This window comes from Odontesthes bonariensis, chromosome 21 (assembly GCF_027942865.1).
Source record: "Odontesthes bonariensis isolate fOdoBon6 chromosome 21, fOdoBon6.hap1, whole genome shotgun sequence".
NCBI classification, from domain to species: domain Eukaryota; kingdom Metazoa; phylum Chordata; class Actinopteri; order Atheriniformes; family Atherinopsidae; genus Odontesthes; species Odontesthes bonariensis.
The window spans coordinates 11,466,399-11,494,290 of record NC_134526.1 but is presented as its reverse complement, the minus strand read 5'-3'; the positions used below and the strand labels follow the sequence as shown (position 1 = coordinate 11,494,290).

At 39.3% G+C, this 27,892-nt stretch overlaps 2 protein-coding genes and 1 non-coding gene across 5 annotated transcripts in view; 2 read left to right on the top strand and 1 right to left on the bottom strand.

Annotated features, from left to right (window-relative positions):
* Positions 1-1,038: 1,038 nt before the first annotated feature.
* pla2g10 (phospholipase A2 group X) lies at positions 1,039-5,796 on the top strand. The gene is made up of 4 exons (XM_075455064.1): positions 1,039-1,208; positions 1,793-1,961; positions 2,636-2,742; positions 3,098-5,796. The coding sequence occupies exons 1-4, from the start codon at positions 1,127-1,129 to the stop codon at positions 3,244-3,246; spliced, it is 507 nt and encodes a 168-aa protein (XP_075311179.1). The 5' UTR covers positions 1,039-1,126; the 3' UTR covers positions 3,247-5,796.
* A 721-nt stretch (positions 5,797-6,517) lies between these two features.
* On the bottom strand, positions 6,518-6,589 carry trnat-cgu (transfer RNA threonine (anticodon CGU)). Its single transcript has one exon. It is a non-coding gene; the product is annotated as a tRNA-Thr (tRNA).
* Positions 6,590-11,037: 4,448 nt separating this feature from the next.
* The window catches only part of axin1 (axin 1), a 31,123-nt gene continuing 14,268 nt past the window's right edge, over positions 11,038-27,892 (top strand). Inside the window, exons 1-3 of one of the 3 annotated variants that reach the window (XM_075453979.1) lie at positions 11,038-11,141; positions 17,947-18,132; positions 24,082-25,059. In XM_075453979.1, the coding sequence (XP_075310094.1) occupies positions 24,158-25,059 (902 nt within the window). In that variant the 5' untranslated portion in view covers positions 11,038-11,141; positions 17,947-18,132; positions 24,082-24,157. Of the gene's footprint in view, positions 11,142-17,946; positions 18,133-21,672; positions 21,840-24,081; positions 25,060-27,892 lie in introns of those variants that run through there. The other 2 variants (XM_075453980.1, XM_075453978.1) reach the window with 2 other exon arrangements.

The following is a 27,892-nucleotide window of genomic DNA, read 5'->3' as shown; positions in this document are numbered from 1 at the left end:
AGAGCTTGTTTTATGGAGGGAAGGCCTGCGCTGTTCACCACAGTGACTTAGGCTATTTATCTTCAAGTGAAAAACATGAGGAGCATTTATCATGACACGAGAAAATATGTATCATTAAAGTAGAGTTGCTGTACATTTTTAGTCTGGTTGGAATTTGTTTGCGAGGAACTGGCGCCTCATGCTACAGTAACAGTTACTTAATATTTACTGTCAGCAGAAATCCGCTCTCAACCTCATTTTGGATAGTTGTCCCACCAGAATTGATCTGATTTCCAACTTCAGTTATAAATCTTATGCATAAGATATAAATCTGGGGTTAGATTCAGAAGCTTTAAAACAAACTTCCTGTCTATTTTAATGATATAATTCAGTAAGGGTTTTTTGTTGTTCTCAATAGGCCTCCTTCATAAACCACCATGGACACAGAGAATACCACACAATGCATGAAAAGCCACTTAGGCAATACAACAAATATATAACATGCATCTTTTGTCATAGAGGAATCATTATACAAGCACTAATACTAGTTATTACTATGTATAAGTGGCAATATTTAGTGTCCAAGTGGATTTCAGTCATTTGAACTGTTAGCATTTTCTGATCTTGAGCACTTGAAAAGTTAACATTTTCATGAATGGCAACACTGTAGGCAAGCAGAACTTTAACAACAGCGAATTTGAACTCCTTGTACTTTTATGTTCTCATGATTTACTGTTCAAACCTCTACGGGGCTACAACAGCAAGCATGTAAAACCTTTTTTTTCTGTCTATTTAAACTTCAAACCAGACAAAAACCTGCACATTTCTCCCGCTCGGCATCACAGTCTCTTTATTTTAAGATCGATAGCGCAACCTTAAATTCTTTATCCAGTCATGAGTAAGGCCTTCAGCTTTAGTTGGTACCTGACTGAGACAGTTTTGGGGTAGCTTCTGACACCATAGATGGCTTAAATGTGCCAAATGCTAACACACACAAGCACCCTGAGAGAACCAAGAGGCAGTGGGCTGTATCCTGTAGGGGGCGCTCAGATTCACAAACACTGGATTAAACTGTGGCCAATGATGATGCTTATGAGATTACTCAAGCAGTTTCCTTAAAAAGCTCTCCACCTCTTGCCGCTCCCAGATGAAGAGCACTTGCTGTAGAGAGTTCAGCTGCCTGTTGCGTGACATGATGGATTTTTACCGGCTACTTCTACTGTTTTCTGGTAAGTTGATTGTTTACTTTGAAGTAGAGCTGCAGTTAATGAGGCAGCAGCAGACTGAAGAAGTTATTTAGAGAGCACAGAGGGGGTCAGCGCAGGTACTGTAAGAGCCTTGAGTCCTGTTCACAGACACAGTAATTTAGTGAGATTTTAAAGGAACAGGCAAGTGGTGTTATTTTTGCCCTGTTATTTAGTCTGCTTGTACAACATTTCAGAAATGATGTGATGTTGAGGTGGAGTGTTGCTTTTCAATGTTGATTACACTTAAGAGTAAATAATCTACCTGTCATCAAACCTGTTTGTGGGTTTCAGTGTTGTAACGCAATGGTTTCTCATTCATTAGTACCAATCAGAATGTGGCTTGACATATGCAGGGCAATGGCAAAAATACAGGAACACTTTACAAATAAAGCCAGCCAGTAATTCAAAGCTGCCTTTGTGAGACTTTCTTAATTGATTTTTAGGTTAATGCTTTCCGTTGTGTTCATCTGCTGTGTGGAAAACCATATCACAAATTCTGTCAGACTTGACTATGTTGGGAAAGATAAGTTTGTTCCTCCTCTTGTGTTGTTTATTTCTCTTTGCAGTGGGTGTAGCTCCTGTGGCAGCACGCAGTTCCCAGCGGACTAAAAGAGGGTTACTTGAGCTGGCGGGAGCCATCAAATGCAGCACAGGGAGATCTGCTTTGGCCTATATGGTCTATGGATGCTACTGTGGGCTGGGGGGTCAAGGCTGGCCCAGAGACAAGGCAGACTGGTGAGGCAGCAGCTGTAATCACACTCCTGACGTAAAAAACCATAAACGCAAAGCCTGGTTTTTACTTTTATTCCTATAATACTACACTTTGACACCCAATAATGGTTTGCTCCAAATTGCAGGCAATCAGCTGATTATATATGAACATCCGAGCCACCTATACATTAAGTTTAGCAAAGGATATCATTCGGAAGGCTTTAGTTAGTTTAGTCCACTCACTCCAGGGATGGTGTGCACACATTATTTCCTCCTCTTGGTTGCCCTCGGCTATTCTCAGTCATCCGTCATCCAGATGTGTATGCACAGTTTCCGTGTCTGACTGAGTTGACTGGACCACAAATGCTGTGCGATGGGATGGAAGGAGGCAGCCCAAATTCAGCAGACTCACATGGTCCATCAGGCACTTTGAAATAGGTCCAAGAATTCCACACCCAAATCCTAATTACCGCCTCCTTCTTTTCCCTTTTCGCCACAAGGCATCTCACCCTCTTAAAACCAATTGACTGCAAACTATCTGTTGTGAAAACCCATGTGGTGATCTTGCCCTGCTTTTAACATAGCTGTGGTTGTTCAATGACCACCTACCATCTGCTCTCCTGACCCTGTCTACTCTAGACAGAGCACAACATTCAAAATAACACATTTATCAAGTTGTTGGACTTTCTTTGCTGTAGGTGTTGCCACAGGCACGATTGCTGCTATGGAGATGCAGAACTTCTTGGGTGCCAAACCAAAACAGACCAGTATCAGTGGACGTGCGAGGACAAGAAAGCTGAGTGTGGTAATACATTTTGGATTTTTGTTGTTTCAAAAGTTAGACAACTGCTGAGCTTTATACGTAGATATGAAACTCTATGTAGCAGGCAACACATTTTAGTGCTCTTTTATATGCCTGTGCATGACAAAAGTTACTGATTATGAACAGTACCAGCAGTAATGATCGATATATAAAAAATGAGCTGGTTTACTTACTGAGGACAGAACCATTCAGGAGCGAATGAATTAAAATAATAACAGCTTAAGCCCTCTCAGCTAAGACTTTGCAAGCATTGCATTGAGAGCTTCTATGAAATATCCTGTTAACATTCTCATTTCAGCCAATTACTAAGAAAAGACTTCTTTGATCTTCATTACAGATGATTTGAAGGACAAATGTGAGAAGTTTCTGTGCAAGTGTGACAGAGAGGCAGCCAAGTGTTTGAGAAAAGCACCTTTTATTCGGAAGTATGCCCTGTGGCCAGATTTCCTTTGTGGCCACGAGCACCCTATGTGTAATATTTATTGATGCAATAAACACATTTTCATGTCTTGTGTGCCTTTAAAGAAAAAACAAGAAACTACAATAACAGCAGTGCATACATGCACATTTTTAAAAAATGTATTGTTATTATTATTGTTATCATTTTTTTGTCTTTTTAGATCTCCAGTGTTTTTGACAAATATGTGTTGACTGTCTGGAAAGCCCTGAAGATTACAGAGAGAGGTAACTTGATTCCTCTGTTCAAATGAACGCAGTCAAGATTCTGCAAGAGGGTCAAATGCTAATCAGGAAGTTCAGCCCTCACAACGCTACTTTTATATGATGCTCCGCAGGGCAGTGCTCTGAGGTGACCTCTCTGTGCTCTGGCACTGTTTATGACTGTTTCTTTCATTGGGATTTTTTTTTTAAGTAATTGGAAAGTTGGTGAGCTAATAAATGTATGGGGTTTCTTTGCTTTTCTATTTAAAGTCTGCTGTGACTCAGAATACTTCAGTCAGCAGCAGTGAGGTGAAACTGTAAAAACGTGTGCCTGCGCTTCACTATTCTGCTCCTTTTAAGGTTTGAACAGTTTCACAGAAAGGTCACAGCGTTGAGCAAGAACTTTCTAATGGCATTACATTCAATGAATAGCTATCAGGTGATCCCATTTCGTCTTAATGTTACGATAACATGTACAGAACCTCTTTGGCTTTCCGCAGCTCCTTTTTTCTCCTCAGAACTCAAACAAACCTTTCAACGTGTAAAACCGTTCCCATAGCAGGAGAGACATTAGGCCTACAGTGTCAAACCAGCAGCACATCAACCAGTTCGTTGAAGTCTAGATACTCACCTGTAGATGGCGCCCTTGGTATAACCAAGCCCAAGGACACACAGTCAAACAATGAGTTTTACTTTATTACTGTTTTAGATGAGTTAAAAAATAACAGAAGTATCTATGACTCATCCCACTCTGAGGTCCAGTAAGCAGTATCACCATGTGTATTCTAAAGCCTCCCAGATTCTGATTAGCACTTCACCGCTGAGTTCACTCAGGAAACACAGCTTCTTTGTTGAAAGAGTGCTCGGCTAACAAACGTGGACTGAAACGGGAGATGATGTCTTGGTTCAGCATCCTTAGTCTGGTACTGAAAGTAAGTATTCGGGTCACATCCCACAAACACTCACCTGGTTGTGCCCGACATCTGCTGGGAATTCAGTTCTGAGGTTAAAGAAGTCTCCGGTGATTCAAAGATCCATGGTATTGTTTAAAAATAAAGGTTCTGCAGTGCATGATTTTTCTGCGCTGCTGTTCTTTCTGCAGATATGATGTGACATGATGCAGCACTATTTGCTTCTGTTACTGCTGTCTTGATTAATCCCCCACACTTTATTTATGATCTTTTACTTTCTGCTCTGTGGTTTCATCCCAAATTATGGGATGCTGGATCAATCTTTTTGTAAAAATCTATCCACACCTTTCTATGCTTACGGCATAGTCTTCATTTATCTTTAAGGTCTGTCTGTAGAGCCATTCAGTGATTCTATTTGATATTTTCTTTTGATTGGAACACTGCAAATTTAAAGTGTTGTTTTTAAATAAACATGACAGATTGTCACAATGATTGAATGAATCCTCCATTCTCTGTCAGCTTTGCAGACAAACTGTTTCATGTTAATTGTGTTCTTCAGTCAACTGTTTTGACATGTGATACATAAAACAGGATGGGTTACAAAGTCTTGAATTTACTGAATGAAAATTTCATTTGAGTTCAGATTATTCAGTTTACATTGAATAGGTAAAGATGACAGTAAGATTTATCGAAATGATCCAACATAACAAAACAAAGATTGCACCAAATCTGTTTGCATTCACAAGTCACAATTGCATTATGTGGGCATCATCAGCCTTTATCTAATCCTTCTAAACAAAACAAAAAATTACAGCATTTTGTTTCAATTTATTTAGCTTTAGGCTGCACGTTTTCTGCATTGTGCTGTTTCACAATTGGAACAACTGCTCTTATTCTGCCTCCGTAACAGGCTCAGAGAAGGATAAGAGTCAAAAAGTCTTACCGGGGCTTCTTGTTGGAATATTTCTGCCTGAACCTGCAACATACACACACCCCACCTGTGCGACCAAAATACAGGGGAATGGGGTATTAAACGTCTGATCATTAAAGCACGACTATATTTGGATTTTAGATGTCAGTTGTAAGAAGCAGAAGCATTTAGAAGAGGGCTGATAATTAGTTTTCAAATCTTGTTGAAGGGAATGTTATGAGGCACAGTCATTCACACGATGGTGAAAATGTATCATTAAGCTTAGTCAGCTACAGTATATTTACTTTTTCAGTATACTATACATCTGTGATGACGTACAGCTATTTTGAACTAGATCTAGATTTGAAAACATTAAATCATCCGTCAAATGCTCTTACCTTCTGGGTAGGAAAGAAATGAAAAACTATGTAATATCTTCTTATTTTCCTTTATTAGATTATGGAAACCCCCTTTCTTTTAAATCTAATTTCTTCATTGCCACTATTCACAAAAAAAAAAAGGTTACCATAGAAACAAGCTATCACAGTAACATGAGCTCAGGTATCAGTCACAATGGCCTTGAATGTACAGTGACTGTTGGCTATTCTTTGATCGTCAGCTAAAAAAATAACCTTTGTCCATCAAAGGATGCCAATTGTTAAAAAAACAACATGACCACATCTATGTATTAAAAAATGAAACAAGCTATTGTTTGGCATTGATTTCAGTACAATAGATTTCAGAAGAATACGCTTCATTGATATAGAGATTCTGTCATTACATTAGTTGAGACATCAACCTGCAGTCATGTGCTGTAGACACTGCTAAGTTAAAAAAAAACAATACTTTCCTGTTGTTCCCGTCCTATCATCACGTTTCAGTTTATCAGGGGTCATGCTATTAAATAGAATGTGATGGGACTGCACTGCCAGATATGAATCATTGATGCTGCAGGATGCTGTGTTACCCAGGAAACTGCACCAGTCTACAAGCTTAATGCCAGTTGAGAAGAAATGATTGTGGGAAAATGATCACAGTATGATATTTGAAAACGCATGTAGGATACTGTGTAGATTATGTTCCAGAAGAACATTTCACAGCATGAGTTAGGTGTAATATCTGTTATTATGCATAATGACACCCATTGAAAGCATGTTACATGCATAATAAAGAACATTATTCTGCAGTTTTATGATTTATTCAGATCATCACAATGCTACATTTAGGTTTTCAATATGATGTCGTTAGAACATGTCAGAACCTCTACCCCCCCAAAAGGCACGGACGGGGTTCGAACCCGCGATCTTCGGTTTACGAGACCGACGCCTTACCACTTGGCCACCGCGCCTGCGCTGCGCTGGTTCAATCTTTCGTTTAAAAAAAGAAAAAGAAATAAGGTCTGTTCTGTGGTTTTTGTGAAGTAGATGTACGAAAACTTCCATTTTATACTGCCTTTAAACCTTAATTAGCTGTTTAGTATGAATATACGATAATTCGGCCACAAGGGGAGGCTGGTGTCTATAATCTCAGAGTAGCGTGTATATTTGAAGACTTGCTGGCTCCTACAGGTAGAGGTCTCTGCGGTCCTACTGCTGGTGTTTGGTAAATGGACCGACAAAGAACGTGAGAGCTTAAAGTTTATACTTCCGTTTTTCCATTTACTGTGTCACTTAGTTTAAAGTTGCTCTTCTTAAAAATACCAGGCAAACATGCGCGCGCGTACATGGGGCAATTAGCAAGTTAGCAATAGCATTCCATGCATGGGCAGTAGTCAGTTTTTTTTTTTTTTAAATACAGGGACACATTAAATTTAATGCCATAAATCATGAGTGATATGATGTTCTCTGATTAATTTTGTATTTCACTTTCCAGTGTTACTGCTTTATCACACAAATCGATTTCTGCTGAAATAGACATGCTTTTTTGTTTGGTAAACCAGGAGGCACTGTCTTATAGATGCACAGAAAATGTATAGAAAGTCATTAAAAATAACGAGAAACCATCTTCTAAAATATCCATCCATCCATTCATACACATACATACATACATCATCCGTCCAGGTAATCTTCTAAAATAGTTTGATTGGAATTAATTTCTTACCAGTACAACAAGCATGAAGCTTGCCTGCATCTTTCAGCTGACTTGATTCCAAAACAACAAAGATGAATGTCTGACTGTGCAGTTTATTTTCTGTAGATGTGGAGTATTCACCTTGTCCTGTTTTGCAAATTGTTTGCAGCATTCAGACAAAGAGCAGGGTTCTCTTGAACAGATCACATAATTTATGGTTACTGTCGAGCTACAATTTGGGGAAGTGATATATATTGATTTTGGATTTATATTGGATATATAATCTCAGGGATTATGAATTGCTTGAGGCGCTTTCAGTGTCTTTAATGATGTCACAAGATGTTTATTATACGAATACCTTTATTCGTCCCACAGCGGGGAAATTTTGATGTTGCAGCAGCAGCAATAGATAAAGAAAAATAAAAAATACCAAAATAGTAAAGGAATTAAAATAACAGTTTAAACACTATAAACAATAAACAATATGGGACATATATACATAAGTATATATACATACAGTGTTTTAAATTGCACAGTTGGATATATATTTGGTTGATATATTGCACATTAAACTGTTAAACTTGGTGAGTGTGTGGTCTAGTGGGAGCACTGCTGCGATAGCGCTCCTTCACACACTTCGGGTAAAGCAGTCTGTCGCTGAAGGAGCTCTCCAGAGCTGTTACAGTCTCCTGCATTATCATTATTATTATTATTTTACCATAAACCCAACAATAACCTTAGAAAAACAATATGTTAAAGTCAAAGATTTATTTGATCTGGGACATATGGCAGCTCACTATCAGCGAGAATGAGAATGATCTGTAGCAGGCTGTTTAATAATTTATTGGTCTGGTCTTATTTACATGAGCTGCATGGAGATGAATACTCTTGTGCCCTGGATCTGGGAGAATATTTCTGTTTGGTTTAACAGACACATTTTTCCCCATACAGTGTTTATCTTTTATGTTTTGCAGTCGGATTCTGATTCCTGAAATAAACAACAACAATGTGGCTTCTTTATACTTTGGGTTTTCTCAAAGCATTTGGAAAAAGACAATTACTCAGGCTGCATGAGAGGATAGATATATATCATAACCTTGTCACTGAAGTAATCAGTTCAGATTACAGTTACTTGGACATTATTTGCTATTATACATTGTTGCAATGTTAATAAAGCTTATGCTGTTAACGCTGCAAGATTATTTGCATTAGAATGCCCTAAGTTAAAATAGACCAACTCAGTATGAATGTAAATCCCACTTTATATCAGTCACAGACTATCTTAAATTTAAATTTTCTTAGATTTCAAAATGTGAATGTCCGACTGAGTTTGCATTATGTAATGTTTTTAATGGCGCACTCTCCATCTGATTACAGTTTTGCATGTTCTCAGCATTTGATCGTCTAGGTCTTGAATGTAAGGTAAGCCCCACTTTTTTTTTAATCTAATCTTCCTAAAAGGACTTGTGCAACTTGATTACAACTCTGCTGGCCAATGTGACTGGGCCACTGCCCTTGTAACAGTTTACATGCACACAACGGGAATTTAGTCATTGGATGAAGTATGATGTTGCAACGCTGTAGACGGTCTGAGAAAAATATTTGAAACATTCTGACGCTTCTAACTCTCTCGGTGAACGCTCATTGTACATGTGAGTTTTCCAAATTTACTGCACAGATTTAGTTTCATGATGCTGCAGTATTGAATTCCTTTGAAAAGGATTTTATTAGAGCAGAGCGGCAATCTGGAAATGCTTTTATTGCTGAGAGTTGATATGTAGCCTTAATAAAGCCTTGGCTTTTTAACAGTGACTGCTGTTCTTTTCAAATTTATTTATTTCGTCATTTATTATTATCATTATTATTAGTAGTATTTTTATTAGTATTATTATTATTATTGTTGTTGTTAATATACAATCATTGTAAATATTTATATATGTATTTGAGCTACTTGACTAATTTGAATTCCCCCCACTGGGGGATGAATAAAGTATTATTCTATTCTATTCTATTTCTATTCTTAATAGGTTGATTGTTGGCCACACTTTTCTGACATGTTCAGCCATCTAACAACAGAAACATAAAATGTGTGAATGAGAGCAGACTTTTTTTATTTTTTATTGTACACTTAAAAAAAAGTGTACAATAAACAACCCTAACCCTAATTATTCCCAGATTGTGTGGAATAATTAGGCCCACTTGAGTCAAGTACCTGGCTACAAATCTGACATGCTTAGCTGGATGGAAACCTTTTTGTAAAACAGTTTTATTTTTTTTTCTAGGTCTTGAATCTTTGGTCATGGTGCAAATTCAGAGAAAAATATAACATCATTTAAGCACGTCAGAGTATCAGTTTCCTGTACTTTTTTCTGTCCTGGTTTACTGAATGGCTTGTTTTTATAGCTCAACACTTGTATCTTTATGACACTGAGGGACAAGCCATCATTGCACAGTACAAGCAATTGAAAATAATTCATTTTAGCCCAGGGTTGAGCCAAAGGATATAACTGTGACTTCAACACAGTCTCAATGAAGTTTGTGCAACTATCACATATCTCAGTTTATTGAATCATGGCCTGGAACACTAACTCCCCTTGTTTTTTTGTGCACTTTGCAGCTAAATCCCTGCCCTGTAAAACACGGTCTGAAAACATTTTATGAAACTGTATTGAAAAGAACAATTATCAGATTTAACAGACAAAAAAAAATTGCAATTGGAAGAAAGGGGGGTTCGGGGGTGGAGTTGAGCAGAAGATCTGATTTTGTTTCCCGTCAGACCCTGTGCTTTTTCAACTTACTTCAGTCTGCATCTTTGGTCCTTGCTCTCAGTTTACGTTTAGGTGTTAAAATGTCATTGGATATGGTTAGGACACCAGTGTTTGGACCTGACACACACACAAAAAATACCACTTAAAAAACTTCTTTCTAATGAATTCTACCCCCTCTGAAACATCTCCCTCTGCAAAACACACACAAAAGTACATTGTGTGGTCATCAGCACAAATAATGATTTGACATTTTGCTGTGAGACCAGACGAGCATTTCAGAAATTTTACTTAGAATTCAGTTGTGGGATCAACCTTGAGAAGTGATTTACTTTTATGAATTCAAAAAATGCATGGTAAAATGTGTATGAATGTTTCACAGTCCACACCTGTGAGTGGCTGCTAACGCCGCAGATCTTTGGTGGCGCAGTTTGAGGAGAAAATTGGTCATTGTGTGAAGCGTTTGCTGGGTCTGACCCTGGTCTTAACCAGACACGAGAGTGTGAAATCCAGTTGAAAGGCAAGCAGCTGACAAAGCTACATTACAAAGGCGATATCATTTCTCCCCTTTTCCCCAAATATTCTTTTCACCCATCTCTCTTCTCTTTTCTTTGCTTTAATCTCCTTATCTGGTCTGTTTTCACAACTTCATACAACAGATACGAGAAAACAACAAATAACTTTTGATGCTGCTGACTTTGACTTTGCTAGAAATCCAGTTGGATTAAGCGCAGTTGTGCTAAATTCAACAATTATCTCTTTGTTTTCATTTCTGTCGCTTAATTTGTGTGGAGAAATCAGGTGCTTGTCCTCATGCTTGTTGGGTCTGTTACCATAGTTACAATATGATTTTGCAGACAGTCATCTGGTCTTTGTTTCCTCCAATAGGGTCGCTCAGCTAGAGCTGTAATATAAAGTAAAGATGCACATCTTCCAGCAACACTGGAAATGAGAAACAGGTTCATGAGTAACAGAAAGTATTGCAGAGTGGCAGACAAGAGACTGCGCCCAGTCATGGCGGACAACAGAAACAAGATTCGACGAGACACACGGCACGAGTGCAAGGTGAGCGCGTCAAGCGTTTTGAAATTGAATTCATTTTCATGTTCATTGAAAGAGTTTTGCAGACAGAAATGGGGGCAGTAAACAAGATACGCCTTTGTATTCAAGGTTTGAGAGCACCAGGAGGAACAAAAAAGGAAATGTCACTTTAAATGAAAGCATTAGCAGAACAAAAGCAGACGGGCAGAGTCTGCTCATACTCATAAATGTAATCTCAGGGCGGTCAGAACGAGTTTGGTTTCAGTTGTTAAGATCAAAGAATTCCAGTGGAGTTTTGTTAAAGAGGAAAATGGTTTTATGGTTATATAGGATGGAGCAGCTGGGGAAAAAGATGATATTGAGGCATTTTTTAGGTTCAAATGATCTAAACCTGTGGTGAATGAATTTGTGAATTTGAAAATATAACACAAATGTGGCCTTAAAGAGAGCTCCAAATCACTTCGTCCTGAACATCTAAGGAAAAGATGCGTTCATGGACAATCATGGATGAGCTTTGAGGCCAGGCTTGTTGAAATCAAAGGCCTGAGAGCTGAAATAATTTTTAAGGGATGCCCATGAAATACTGAGAAAAATAAATGTGGTCAGTTAATCTGCAGCTTGCAAAAGGACAACAGCCAGTGCAGCATGTTCAAGCTGCCCCCCTGCTGGGCGGCCCATGAGCCTGTCGATATGGTGGTTTTGATGTTGGATGGAAAATAAAACCCCCCACAACAAACGGAGAGCTGGGACAGAGAGACTGGAACAGAGAAAAAGAGGGTAGAAAGGGAAGAACCATCGGCAGATGGACTCTGTTGTGATTAAAGATGGCGACAGTCTTTACTGCAGACTACGAAGGACTATATTCGATCCTTAGAAAAGCGGTGGGAGTTGTCTGCGGTGCAGCTGAACAGAACCAAGAACCACACATTAAGGTAAATCATTAGATGCGATGCCTGCTTTTGTGTCAGTGAGGATGAAAACTGCTGTTAAAACTTCCTATTGTATTGTGCCTCGTTCTATTATGTCTGATAGCGTTTTTCACGTCAGTACCACACTGTTTTTGTTGCATCTTCCCTCTCATCAAAACAAAGCATATCATTTGAATCGACCAGTGAATGTGTATCCCATGACCAGGCTACCGAGGAACGCGATCGACTGAACACTTAAATGAATGTGAATTTCTTCAAGCCGGCAGTTGTCCGAGAATATACCATTTGTTACATGGTTCCACACATATGTCTTTGGTGTTATACCGTCAGGAAATGCAGGCCTTTGAAAAATGTTTTGTTCCTTCTCGTGTGATGGTGGTGCTCTTCAAGCTATGATATCCAGCCAAATACTCAAGTCCGCAAATTGCTCAATCCTCTGTGCCTAATCCAAGACTTGTTAATCATGATCCATTCAACCTGGACAAAGGACAAATCAGCAGGACTCCAGGATACGTTTTCTGACAGTCTTTAGATATCAATCTTTCAATCATTTTTACAGTTTAAAACAAACCGAATAGGTCTAATAATCTTGACGCAGCTTATTAAAACCCTCTTATCTAGATAAAGCTTATAATATCAGCAGCTTTTAGTGTTTTAGATTTAATTCGTAAGCCTTTTTTAATTATTTCAATTTTCAGTTCGAAGCAGTTTGAAAATAGCATCATTAAATTAGTTTTTTACTTTTGTTACACTTTACTTGAAGAGAATTTTTTTGAAGACACCCACTTTGACAAATACAAAAAAAAAACTATTGTGGGCACTCAGAGTGGGAGCATTCATTTTAATGTCTTAATGGGCTTTTGTTGATCAGAGAGTCTTCAACAGAGATAAGCCTATTTCAGCCAAAGCCTACAAGAGAGTCTAAATCCACAGTGACAGGTGGAACAAAACAGCGCTGAAAGAACTGAACTGGGAGACATGAAGCTGTCCTTTGGTAACACTTGAGAATGTGAAAACATTTATAAAAAGGAAGAAAATGGCATTTTATTTTCAGAGGTGAGATTTTGACCAGCTGCAAAATGGTGAAAATGCTTTTGTAGAAATTAGTGCTGTTGATTGGTTGAAAGGAAATTATAAAAAAAAAAAAAGAACAATAAAGTTTCAAATCTGTCCAGGAGGACTTTTTACAACTGCTCAACACTGACTCACAGAACTTGATATTTTCCTCCTCTCACATCTGAGCGATAGAAACAGAGACGCCTCTTCTATTGTTCCTCTGCCTGCTGAGCAGTTCGGCCGGGCCCGTTGCTTAAAGGCCTTTTGTTTGTTGTTACTGTCGAAGAGTATTTTTCACCCCGTTATTTCTTGACATTCAACAGATTAGGTTTAAAAGCCCCCGGTTACATTTCAGTTTTCTGTTCCTGAAACCTTCTTTCACTGCAGTTCACTGGACCATTTTGTCTTTGTTGTTGGCGTTTTTGGATGATGTCCCAAAAAGAACTTCAAATACATTTCTGTTTTATATGAGTGATATGAGGAAGTATTTGCAAAAAAAAGATTTTTTTTATTGGTACAGATAAATCTTTTATCTATTGTATTGATGCAGCTTCATAGTCGCTCTCAAAAGGACATTTCCAGTATAATCACTAATATATAACCACAATCCCTACATTGAAAGACTTCTTTTTTTATTTAATTAATGTGACAGTTTATCTAAAAAATATAAAAGTAAGGATCAAAGAGCCTCTGTCTTTTGATTTAGTATTATTAATTTTCTTTTTCTTTGTTTATCAACTCAGGCTGTGAGATATTTCTTTCAGTTGTTCTGCACAGGCAGCTTGTCTAAGATATTTTTTTTTTTTCAAGCTTGAGGTTGTGATGTGTTTCAGTTTATAATCCTGTTGTATTAGAGCAACTTTTTTACCGACTGCATATTTGCATCTGGAGCTTGATATGTGTGCATCAGCACCTTGGTGATTGTGGTAAACGACCTCAATTTGAACATTCTCTGTTTACAGCAGAGAAACAAATAATTTACAGTGTGACCCTGGCTCGTCCAGATGTAACTCTGTGACCTCTGTGATGTCGGTCTCCTTCTGACAGCTGTTTCTTATAGAGCCTGGTTGTGCATCAATGATACACCAACATGAAACTGTGCAGTTATATATGAGTCTAGTCTTTATCCTCCAAGTAGCTTTATCTCACAGTTATCTTGCTCTAATTCTACTTCCACACTTCCGATTGACTGATATATGTTAATGTTAATGAAATTTCAGACAGCTGTAAGCGCTTTGAACCTTTTTGCATCCTTATTCTGCTCTATAGGAGTCAATAAGCTTGTCAGTTGCTCACAGGAGTCTGTGATTCTTTAGTCTTCAGAATCATCTTCAGTGACTTTTGTTACACAGTAAATTACGGGCTAATGAAGTTGAGCTTCTGCACATGTTTGATTTTTTTATAAATTATACATAAAACATAAAATATAACATAAAATATAGCAAAATGTGCATTATAGCCAAACTTAAGTATACAACCCTATGCTGCATTCATGTATAGATGCATAAATAGGATTTCATTTTTTTTATACTCACAACTGTTTCTGAAATGAAAATGATTTTTTTTGCCTGTGTTAACTTTTATCCATCCATCCATTTTCAATACCCGCTTAATCCAAATCGGGGTCGTGGGGGATAAATCATTGTTGTAGCGTATGTGCCATTTACAGTATCCAATGGTTTGACAGCGAGGAACTCTTCCGTGATTAATAGAATTAAAATCTGTGTTGTGTTGCTCTGGGGAGTACGGTCGATGTCCAGTGAGAACAGAAAAACATGGCACATTCAATATCCATCATCCAGTTTAGTTATGCTGTTGCGAGATTGTTTAATGAAATTATGGATAATCCTTTTATGCTACACTACTCACATTCGTGTCAGAAACACGAACCTCCTGTACTGTTGGAGTGTAGTATGCACATCCCCTGCCTATTTGATGTTTGGAGTTAATTAACTACTTCTCTGTAAACATTTATAACATTTTAGCCTTCTGAAATTTTCTGGAGATGCATGTTGTAATCTCAGCATTTTCTATTAATAAGTTAACTGAATTGGGTTTTTTTTGTGTGTGCACAGTTGTATGCATGGAACTGCTGCTCTTACAGTCTTATAAGGGCTGAACTTGGGAAACCTGAACTTGTAGAATTTGCCAATCTGGTGACTCTTTGGTCTTCTTTTTTATATCAGCTTGTAAAACTGAGGCAAAGGTTACAGTGGGTCTTGCACAAGAGCAATTCTACCATGTGTTGACTTTGAGATCAGCACTATAAGTAGTCTTATGATGTTTTATTTGATAGCCAAGGTTTAGAACATCTGTGGGTGCACCAGAGGTGGAATGTAACAAAGTATTTTTACTTCGTTACTGTACTTAAGTAGTTTTTTCTGGAATTTGTACTTACTTAAGTAAAAATAAAAATGCAGACTTTTACTTTTACTCCGTTACATTTTGGGACAACTATCTGTACTTTCTACTTCTTACATTTCTGGAACTGACGTCGTTACTCGTTACATTTAGTCGGTGCTTAATTTGTAAATCATAAGGTGCCGGAACGCAAAGTACATATGACAGCTCAGGGATGACGAGACGCGTACAGGTCCCGGAACGTATACAGAAAAGGTGCTGAAAACAACATGAAAATGTCCACTTGAAACGCTGTGGGACTTACAAGCCTCAATTTCAAATAATATCCATGGTATAAATGTTGTGACGATAATTTATAATTATTTTAGTCTAGTACGCAAAACATAGGCAAATGCCCACATCACCACAGGTGGGACTTCAGTATACAGCCAGCAATTAATTTCTCAACATGTCTAACGTGTAAAAAAAAAAATTATTATTCAAAGCTTGGCACGGCGGCCTATTAATAGACAATATGTTTGCTCACCATATTTAGTTGTTTAAAACACCCCACATCACGAGCATGTCCGGATTGTCCTCTACCTCTTTTTTTCTGCTTTTACTGCGTGTGTCTGTGGCAGTTCTGTCCTTTAGCCACCCAGGACCTCACGTACGGGACTGGATTGAATTTAGCCAGGGGGGTCCAACAAGATTTAAGAAGAGTAAAGATGACATGGTGGATGTGAGCAAAGAGCTACGGTTGGGAGTGCAAATCAAGTTCATTTGAGAACTAGCGACCGCAAATTGAATTTGCTCCGGGGCTAGTCTAGTCACTTGTGGTCGTTTTGCGAGGCTGCAAATCGAAACTTAATCAGGCCAATCAAATCGTGAGGAGCGGGGTCGGAGGCCGGGCTACCTAGTGACGACAGAGGTGCTACGTTTCAGTGTGTAGTTCCAGAGAGAGGTAAACAATGGCTGCGCCCAGCAAACAGTCTTTCGAGTTGGCTTTGGCAGCGGCTCTAGAAAATTTAGATATACAGTTTTCTTTGCGAGACGAACAGATAACTGCACTTAAGTTTTTTTAAAAGGACGTTTTCGGAGTTTTGCCCACCGGGTACGGTAAAAGTTTAATTTACCAGCTTGCTCCGTTGGTCCGTCGCACTGATTACGTAATCCTTCTTCATCGCTCTGATTGGTTGTTGCGCCATCCTATTGCGTGGCGTTGAGTCCAGAGGCAACTTGACAGACAACCGTTTATCCCGCCCACACTGCTATCCAGCGTCACGGGTCTGGCTTGCTAGGCTAACGTTGCTTCACTCCTAGGTCAGAGACATTTTTTTAACTCTTTTCAGATGGTTTTCATGTTGGTTTGGTGAATGGTGTTCCTTTCCAATACAGATTTTGATAATTCAGCATGTGTCTTTTTTTAATCTTATTTACTTCTCTTACTCTTGCACCACGTAAGACACCAACATAGACAGAGATAGTTTCTCTACTTCAACATGTTTGTTGTACATGCTGCTGGATGTGGTAACAGAATGTTGTTGATAAAAAAAAATTAAGTCCTAGCACCTTTTATAAGTTGTTGTTTTCCTTTTACTGCTCTCAACAGAGCAGTGTTGGAGAATATGTTGGCAAGGAAATTACTTAATCCGTTAGTGGTAAACTAGTAAATGTGTTGTCATTCACAGAATTAGAAGTAGAACTATGCACTGTATTGCCAATCACACACAATATCGACACCAATCTTTCAGTACACATACTGTTTATTGCTGTGAGCATTTAGAAGTGACATTGGCAGGTCTGCGGTTATGTAATTAAGAACTATAATGGCACAGCCATGACATGGAGAAAGACAGCCCATTGCTGCTCAATACCCAGTACTTTTACTTTTGTACTCAAAAGTACATTTAAAAGTTAGTACTTATTACTTTTACTTAAGTACATTTTTGGTGTACTACTTTTACTTTTACTTGAGTAAATATTTCGCAGGGTACTTCTACTTTTACTTAAGTACAAGACTTCAGTACTTCTTCCACCTCTGGGGTGCACTCATTAAATCACTCAAAGCTCTGAAATCTAAGCTATGGGGCTTTGGTTTATGTTTTATCAGTGGTGGGATGATGGAAAGCTTTAGTGCTTATCAGTATTACTCATCAGTGCTGTGATGAAGAAAAATGTCCTCAGTGCTGTTCTTGGTATGATTCCTTCTACATTTATAGGTGGCCTCGGTTGGTAAAATTTCATTTCAGTAGAGGGCACCATGCTCCCTTATCAGTTTATGTGTAACATGTTTGAACATGTTACAGGACAGATATTGTGATTGTCAAAATGTGCTGCAGAAAATTGACTTTTTACTCAAGAATATACAGTATTCAGTCAATATCGGTTCTGCTTTAAAGTATTTTACACCAGGAACATAGTTGTCTTTGCCAAAATGTTTATCCTGTCCTGCTTTTCTGCTGTTATGAACTGCACCTAACACATATTTTCTTCTATTTCAGAAACAAATGGATGGCAAAGATAAGCTGTCGCTGCAATATTCTGCTCCATACGGACCTTTTTATTTCATGGGGTTGAGAGAGGCTTCAGCACTACTGCAGCACTGTGTGTTAAATAACCGTACAATGGGATCTTCTATGAAAGGGTGCACGACAGGAGGATGCAAAAGGAAGACAAACAAACTCAAGGTAAAATGTGTTGATCCACACACAAGTCAGTGTTTTCTATACCATCTTTAGGAATCTCAGTGTTATAGAAAACATTTCTTTTCATCTTTTCAACACTTGAGAAACACACATATAAATATTTCATCACCAGAGCAACTTGTCTGTAGATCGTGGTACCCAGGTTGATCCTTAAAATAAATGTTCAGTCAGCGAGGGTAATTTGCAGCCATACCTGTTTTATGCACTTCTCCTTCTGAGTGCCTTAAATGGCTGGCTTCTTTTTGGTCGTGCTATGTTTGATAAAAAAAAACAAACACAGCATATCAATACAAACACCTCATACCAGCTGCCAAGCATGATGGTGGAGGGCTGATAATATAGGCTTGTTTTGCAGCCACAGGACCTGGACACCTTGCGGCCACTGAGTCGACCATGAGCTCTTCTGCATACCAAAGAATTTAAGTCGAATGTGAGACCATCTGTCTGATAGCTAAAGCCTGGCTGAAACTGGGTCATGCAACAGCCTAATGATCCCAAGCACAGCAGCAAATCTACAGCAGAATATCTGAAAAGAATCAAGTTGTTGCAATGGTCCAGTCAAAGTTCTGACACCGACCTGATTTACTGTGATGGGACCTTAAAGGGACACTATGTAATTTCTTCCCCCATCTAGTGGTGCAATTTTATTTTGCAAAGTTGAATGAATTTGCTCTCTAGCGCCTCACGTTTTCAAATGTGCGCTGCAACTTCTTGAACTACGGCAAGCGGAATGTGTCAAGATTCAAGAAGCTATAGCTTCAGACTCAAGGTCCATACAAACAAAAAGAAATCAAGACACACAGTACAAAGGATTATATAACACACATACAACAACACTATGAATACAGATGACAGATATGTCAGATAACATAACATCTCCTTTGGTGTGCAAGCAATGCAATTAGTCATATTCCGGGAGTTACCGGAAGTGACGTTGACGCAGCATTAGCATTAGCCTGTGTTAGCAATAGGAGCATTAGCAGCGGTAAATAAACTCCCGGTAAACTTACAAACTTTCTAATGCCTCGTTTTGTGAGTTAAGAGCCTATGTGTACTACGGCAGAAGTTTGGTAACAATCAATGCATTATTAGTGGGATCATTTACGAGATAAAATCTATTTAGCATTTTTTTTTTTTTTTTTAAACTTTATTAGTAAATCAACAAAATAACAGTTTACAAATGTGAGCATAACGCCAAAAAGAAGATATCCAGGGGGAGCATAGGAATAATAATAAAAAGAAGAAGATGATGCACTTACAAAAAGAAAGCTAATGAACACAAAGACATATGTGCCAAGGAATAAAATCAATTTAGCATTAGCGGCTGTAATAAGCCATTTGGCGGAAATGACGTCACAATGACGTCATTTCTGCTTGTAGGCCTGGTGGGGAAATCGCGATTCGAAGTGCTTTATGTCCCTCTCGGCACTTCGTCATTTTTCATAGAGCGGAAGGACATGGCAGCCTCCATAGAGCTTACCTGCTCTATGTAGATACAGACAAGTTATTCTTCACTCAGGAGGATAAGTGAGATTTTTGACAGAGATCATTTTACACCAATGAGAACTAACTTATGAATGAATATGTTGATTTGAGCTAATAAATGACTTAATTTATTACATAGTGTCCCTTTAAAGTAGCACCTGATAATTTGGAAAATTATTTGCTCTTTGGCTCCCCCTACGGTTGTGTGATGTAACACCACTCTCATAAAAACAAACCTAAGTGTGAGCGCTGCAAACATACAGCCATACACATGAATTCTTTTCTTTTTGTCATGTTGAAGAGGCCACAAAGACGCCATCAAAAGCCCACAAAAATGCCAAGCAAACGAAGAGCAAAACCGAAGTTGAGGTTCACAAACTTCTGTAATGTTGCTTTAAGAGAGCCGTGCAAAAACGAATGCTCTCAAACCTCAATGAACTGTAGCAAGGTTGAAAAGAAGAGTGGTTCAGAATTCCCCCACAATGATCTGAGAGACTGATAACGCCATACACAATATATTACATCAAATTATTGCTGCTGAAGGTGGTTGCACAGTCCACTGAATCATGGGATGTGCTTACTTTTATAAATGCACCTTCAGCATCTTATCTTAGTTTTTGTTAATGAATAATGAGACTGAGTAATATGATATGTGTTGATTATCTCAGGTTGTATTTACCTAGTTTTAAAACGTGGTGAGGACCAGATGATATCTAATTTTGCCGTGATACATGAAATGTTCAAATTAAGAGGTTTTACTTTCTTTTTCACATGGATGTAGATGTATATCATTGCTTAGTGTCGTTTTCACCAAAGATTTATTGGTTTTTGGTCATACCATGACAGTGAGAAATATATCTGAAAAGCTGTTAGGGCAAAGGTTTTAAGCTTTGAAACATTCAGCTAGTATAATGCTATAAATAGCTATAATTTCCATTTATTGGTGTTTCCGCTTAAGTACTCATATCACCAGTGAATCATATGATCAAAGGAATGACACATAATGTTACAGTTAGATTGTACACTTCAAACATCTTAGGGAATGTGATGCGATTACTTTTTTATTATGCGCCTTTGTGGATTTTCTTCTAACCTGGTGTTCTGTTGAGGAGTTGACCATTGTATTTTGAAGTTTAAACATACTTTCATGTACATAAGCGCATCATAGTTTCTTGAGTCTCCCACTGCGACTTGTAGCTTTATCAGATGCTCAAGTGAAACTTCTTCGAGGTTACAATTCATGACAAAGGCTGTCTGACTGCACCACATAACAGGAAAAGAAAACTTTGCCATGGTAAGCTGACTGAAATGATCAAAGCACCTTCGCCCAACATAATCAGTGAAATCATCTGGTGCACCCTGCATCTACCATGAAAAGCCGCATACCGATCGCCTGCAAAACAAAGTGTTGTCCAACCTGCTCTATAAACACTTCCTATAATGTTACGCCTGCAACTGTCGAATGGCAAATTCAGCCAACCGCCTTTACAGTGACTCAGTGTCACTTTTGTCTTCTGAAACTTTTAAAATTCTGAGAGTATATGCCATTCATGGTGTGTCCATGATGAATGGGCAACCTGCACGTCCACCCACAGAAACAAAGCAAGATTGCTGTGTCAGTGTGGACAATAAGAGACTCTGAATGTCACAACTCTAAGGAAAGATGCTGTTGAATTGCATTTTGGGTAACGTAGGCACCAGCATTTATCAAGCTTGAACCAGTGGTTTAAACTAAACCTCTGTGGCATCAGTTTTGTCCAGTTACTTGGGCTTTAAAACTGGAACTCAGTTTTAAATGGTATATCAATAGAATTTGCACAAGGATGCCTTGGTTCCCGTTTTATTTTTCATTTAGAGGTATTTTCCTTTATGCTGATCCAAAAAAGAAAAGGATGGTGTTTGTTTTAACACTACATAGAGGAGGAGACAGGTTGAGAAGAGGATATGAGTGTACCACATGTCAGTAAATCATAATAACACTGGCAGTTTATATAGTGAACGGGCGAGGCGCTGTGCATCATCAGCTGTGAAGCCTCGGCGCCGCACAGTCAGTGAGAGACAGCCATGGAGAGGTGGAGAGCGGACTGTCTTCTTTGTTATTTCTAAAGTCCTGCAGTTCCCAACTATGATACTGTTCGCTGGGACTTGTGTCGGCCCAACTGCCAGATGCACGCGAATGCCGCCAGAAGATTTCCACCGGTTAAGTATGGCACTTTTTTCCCTCCTCCTGGTCAGAGATTGGGATTGCGGTAGTCGGGGAAATAGACCATCGCTTTGCCGCTTGTAAATCTGTTCGGAAGTCAGAGCGGGATTCCCGGTGTGTCCTCTTGACTGCACCCGAAATGCTTGAGGCCGTCTTGTTCGTTTAGTTTCGCAGCTGTTTGCGGATGTAGCGCAGATATGAACAGTGTGACAAAGTTGTGCACTTGTCGGTTGGGTGCTGAAAGGCCTGGCTCTGTGTGTGTGTGTGTGTGTGCGTGTGTGTGTGTGTGTGTGTATGGAGTTTGTTTCTAGCTCCCCTCCCCCACTCTCCGTTGCTGTTCTGCTCATTCTGGAGAGGCCAAGACATGAATGTGATGAGAGGCTCACTTCAAAAGACACAGTTTCAGAGGGAAATTACATTTCCAGGGCTCAGATATTGTCTAATTCTGGCTAAATTCCGCCGCCGAGCCGCACACCTGTGATGGCTACGCGACCATCTCGTGCCGTTGCTTCATCCTCTCAGGTAGCAGGAGGATGCGAGTTCGCTCAGATAATCAATTCCGTGCCGTTTTAACTCCAGCTATCCGACAAGGCACGAAACCTCCTCGTTTCATACCCACATTGTAGGGTTGTGATTCGGATTCCAACACACCTGGCTTCACGCACAGTGCACGTGCTGCTCACACTTCAGGTTGTGCAGCAGATGAGCACTGCTGCCAGTTTTGTCTTTGCACCCTCATTGTTCAATCAGGATAATGATTTTTATCTGTATTGGACCAGACAGAGAGTGGGTGTGCCCTAAAGGGAAGGGTGCTGGCAACCATTAAAAAAAAAAATACTACTCATGAAATCACACAGCTTGAGTAAACCCAGCTACCAGCCTTTGTGAAATCATAATAATCATCTTTTTTCTCACTCCCTCCAGCATTAATTTTTAATCCTATTAGAGTCAACAAGTGCTCGTAGCTATAAATAGGGAAGTCATTTCAACTGAAAATGTAAAATCAAGCGTGTGTTTCATTTTTTTTTCACCAGGATTTGGATCCGCCAGCGCTTGTCACGAAATAGTGGCTTCTGTGTGGATGTGTGAATTTAAACAGTCAGCTGTGACTACATTAGACCTTAAATTAAATACTGACGCTGTATCTGGGAAGCTTAGTCATAAGCTGTGCACTCCTGCACAAAATAAAAGCTCCGTGAGTACATGAGAAGCAAAATGTGTCTTTCAAAAACTCTTTCCCAAAAATAAATGTGTTCGCCACTCTGCAGCTGATTTTGCCTCCACACTGATAGCAGGGGAATTAATTAAAATATAGCATGAGGATCAATACAGTAACCTATCATATAACATAGTGCTCGTGTGAGCTAATAATAAAGAGACTTAAGGCTGCTTTGCCTTTGAGTTAATACTGTAAAGCCCATGTGAATTTATCATGATGACGGTCTAATACTAATTTAGATGAAGCTGGGAAAGCTGCGTGAAGTATTGATATGCCCCATGCATATAAATCAGTAGGTTATTACAGACCACATTAATACTACAACATCTTCATGCTGCTATCAACCAAAAGAATGCCTCGGGACTATCAAGCTACATTTAAAGACTAATGAGTTTAGATTTCAGTTTCTGATCAGGTTTGAAGATGTTCCACAGAATATGTGACGTCAACGAATGAAAGGTCTTTTCAGGTTATTCTTGTGTTTTACAGGTTTAGGTTTTACCTTTCTGGGTTTTTTTTTTCTATTGTATTGAGTCATTCAGATGTAATATCACCAAAACCAAACTGCGGCAGTCAAAGAATGCAAATAAAGGCTCCTATTCATTAGGTTTTTACTTTTGTGCAGTAGATTTTTTTTTTCACGTTTTTCAGATGCTCTCGTTTTCCACTAGATTTTCATACATTTCAATGGTTATGTAGAAACTGCCCGTCACGAATGTGTAGATTATTAAGAGTAATAGCAGCAAACATGTTTTGTTCTGTTCACGCACGGGACCCACTCCCATTCCTGCCAGGGTAAAGTCTGCACCGTGTCCAGCCTGAATGATTCAGACGCACGCTGCTCCTCTGGGCGACGTGTAGAAAATTTTCGAGCTGCAGCGCATGCACGTGTGAAGGGGGAATTCATCATTCGACCTTAATTTGAGAGTGAGATGTATGTGTTACAGGGATACAGTGGTAGTGCCGTGACAGTGCCAGCAATGATGTGGGCTGCATCTCATTATATGTTTTTCCCTTCTTGCAGGAGTTTTTTCGCAGCGGCATAAGTAGAATTCTGGATCGACTAGTTGTGCAGAGTGGGCTCCACGGGGACGTGGTATATGGATGCTGGGACTATGAGCATAAGTGACAAAAGGGGCTACATAGCAGACCTCGGAGGCAGCTTCACTGAGGACGCCCCCAGACCTCCAGTCCCTGGGGAGGAGGGAGAGCTGGTGTGCAATGATGGCCGCCAACACAGCAGCCTCGGCCTCCACTGCTCCTCGAAGAACGACAGCCTCAAATGTGAAGCATCTGTGGCCACACCCAGACGACCTGACTTGGATTTGGGTTATGAGCCAGAGGGCAGCGCTTCACCGACGCCACCCTACTTGAAATGGGCAGAGTCTCTTCACTCCCTCCTCGATGACCAGGATGGCATCCATCTGTTCAGGACGTTCCTCAAGCAGGAGGAGTGTGCCGACATGTTGGACTTCTGGTTCGCATGCAGCGGCTTTCGCAAACTCGAAGCCAATGAGGGCAACGAGGAGAAGAAGGTGAAGCTGGCAAAAGCTATCTATAAGAAGTACATTCTCGACAACAATGGGATTGTCTCCAGACAGATCAAACCAGCTACCAAGTCCTTCATTAAAGACTGTTTGATGAGGCTTCACATTGATCCTGCAATGTTTGACCAGGCCCAGACTGAGATACAGACAATAATGGAGGAAAACTCCTATCCTCTCTTCCTAAAGTCTGACATATATTTAGAATACACACGGACAGGGGGAGAGAGCCCTAAGATGTACACCGACCAGACTTCTGTTTCTGGGAATGGGAAGGGACTGTCAAGTTATTTACCAACTTTAAATGAAATCGAGGAATGGAAATGTGACCAAGTGCCGGAGGAGCAGCCTGAGTGTGACCCCACACTAGCGAGCCAGCTCACTCAGAAACTGTTAATGGAGACGGTACCGCTGCGAGTTGCCAACAGTGCAAGATTCCAGGACAGTCGTGAGTACAGGTAAATCTTCCCAGCAATCTTTAAAAGCTTCACCTCAGCTCAAACTGCACAGCTTTTCTCTGCAAACTGCTGAATTAGAAATAAACCTGAAACCCCACACCAGCATGAGCGCTGCTGTAAGATTGAGATGAAAACAGAATCTGAGTGCAGCACCAGAGACAGCAGAGCTGATGGTGTGTGAAGTGCAGTATCTGCACCTCAGGAGGTGAGGAAATGTCAGAAGTTAAAGAGGCTACTTTACCTGCTGTTTGGAGGCAGAAATCATTTTTTCCCCTTGTATTGGGACTCTGGGAATCGTGTGTTTTCCCATTGGACATTGGTTTTGTTGTGAAGAAGGATAGGATTTTATTGTTGTTGAGTTACCCTTATCTCTCAGCGTATTGTTGTTCATATTATGTTTGACTATTTAATCCAAAGCTTTCAACTTGTTCTATTTAAGAGACTACAAGTCTCAGCTATGAATATTTATTTAACATGAGTGATATCATTCCTTCGTATTTTATATTTTTAAGCCACAATCAAAGACAAAATGTGCACAGAAAATGGAATGTGTTATCAGAAGCTTCTTTTTTTTTTCTCTGAATCAGTTCAGAATTTACATATATTGAATTTTTTATTCAATTCATTTCACTTTTATTTATTTAGTGCCAAATCGCAACTAATGTCTTCCCAAGATACAGTTCAGTTCAAGCCATTTATAATCCAAATCATTGCAATGCAGTCTTATCCAGTCCAATCAAATGAATCTACGTATAACATCTGCATGCCCACAAGCAAATAGCTCAGCTCAGCATTAGTTGGTAGTTTTTTAAGTGGGATGCTTTAGGACTCGCAGCAATGGAGGGGTTGACTGTAGGGGCAAATTTTGTGCATCGGTACAATAAAATATCCACTGTGCTAAGAAATGCTTTTCACTTTTTGGAGGGAGATTTTGCTGTAATCTGCTAAATCTCCTGATGACTGTTTGCCAGATTTAGTGTGCTTTTAAGTGGATAAGACTCTGTACTTGTATTGAATACATTACATTGACGGCTCTTCTTCTGACTGAGTTCTACGGTTCAGGGTTAGGGTCTAACCTAATCTGACTTTGGCAGAAAAAAGAAAAAAAATTGTTCGAAAAATATGTATTGGTCTCCAAAGTCTGGTGATCAGTGTTTTTCTCAGGCTCTTGTAAACAACAAAACTAAAACATATCATAGTCGATAACCTTTAGTGGCTTCCTTCGGTTTCACTGCAGGAACCTCTCTGTCATATTAATCGAGTAACGTGTTAAGCAGGTTTTTACTAAAAAAGGACAATAATGTCAATTTGCACAAGCTAATGATGAAGGTACCTGGTAAAGTTACTCTTCATTTTTCAAAAATATAGTAATAGATTGGTAATTATTCGTGGCTTTAGTCTTGTAGAAAGGGTGAGATCGAATGAAGCAGGAAAAGATTAAATATACCGTTTCAGGGACATTTTGTGCTATTTGAGTTCTGAGTTTTCAAGCATGTGGATCCTGCTGTCTTCTAAATACGTGTGATGTTTCTGCATGAGAAATTGTAATCTGTAATCTAAATGTGTGAAAAGTGGCAGAAGAATCAGAATGTAACTGTCTTTGGAAGTTACAGCATAACAGTGACGGATAAAACTGAAGTCATTTCTTTCTGCCACAGCCAAACTACTGACAGCAAACAAACTTGTAAATCTCATTATGTAAGAAGATTGCATCTTCAACAGAGAATTGAGGACAATTCTGGTTAAGGAAGAACAGTCCAGCTGTGGCATGCGAGACATTAATGTGATGGCAGATTGTGTCTAATTCTTTGTAATGTTTGTCTGCAACAGAGCAATTTCTGTTTCCTCACAATCAGACACTACAGAGACATTCCCATATTTGACCTCTGTTTCTGCAGCGCCAGTTTTATGATGAGAGACAGGAATTCACATCAGCTGACAGACAGACAATAGCTTCCAGATAAAACCTCTCTGTGCACAGTGCTGCACTCTGTAGCAGAGACAGAACAAATCCTGATTACATTTTGGTCTGTTAAAATACAATGATCGGACGGAAATCAGATCTTCTACGGGCCGTGCAGCTGCAGACTTCAGCTACTTTTTCCTGATAAGCTCTCGTGTTGAGTCTCATTACATTCTCCAGCAGGAGCGTGTTACTTTTAGGGGTCGATATCTGCAAAATGCACAAGCTTGTTTATATATGTACGATTTTTTTTTTTAAAAACACAACCGAGGGCACTATTGTTAGAGAGTCGTGCTTGAAATCTACTCTCATATGTAGGCCTAACAAAAAAAAAGAAAAGAAAAGAAATGGGAAAAAAAAAGGCTGCACAACTAACTAACCAAGCACCACAGGCATCGCAGAGGATCAGCATGGCAAACAGTGAAGAACATATTCAAATTTGTGAGCGAGGCAGACGTTTGTGCTTATTTTCACATCATTGTTTCAGCATTCAAGCATTTGGGTAGAATTACAAAAAGACACGCTTTATTTTTTTAGTAGCCTCTTAGCATCGCCCGGTGGGCTTTTGTGAGACTTAAGTTTTACAGCAGTTGTGTCAGATCACTTCAGAGACAGGCAACAGAAGACATTAAAAAGTCTTTCAGATCTGCTCCGAGGAGTGAAATGACATGAAAGAGAATGGCCTTTATGTTCATTAATGTTTGCAGAGTGAGTGTTGAAGTGAGAACCGTTCAGTTTTGTTCTCATTCGACTGGGACGAAACTTTAGAAGGCAAGACTTGAAATTCTTTGGGACATCGATCAAGGTTGCGTTTTTAAATAGATTCAAAAGCCCTCGAAAACGGTGTACACGCAAGAGCATCGTGGAGAC

Coding starts and splice junctions, on each gene's coding strand:
- pla2g10 (XM_075455064.1), top strand. CDS start 1,127: ATGAAGAGCACTTGCTGTAGAGAGTTCAGCTGCCTGTTGCGTGACATG. Junction 1,209..1,792: donor GCTACTTCTACTGTTTTCTG/GTAAGTTGATTG, acceptor TTCTCTTTGCAG/TGGGTGTAGCTCCTGTGGCA. Junction 2,743..3,097: donor GGACAAGAAAGCTGAGTGTG/GTAATACATTTT, acceptor TCTTCATTACAG/ATGATTTGAAGGACAAATGT.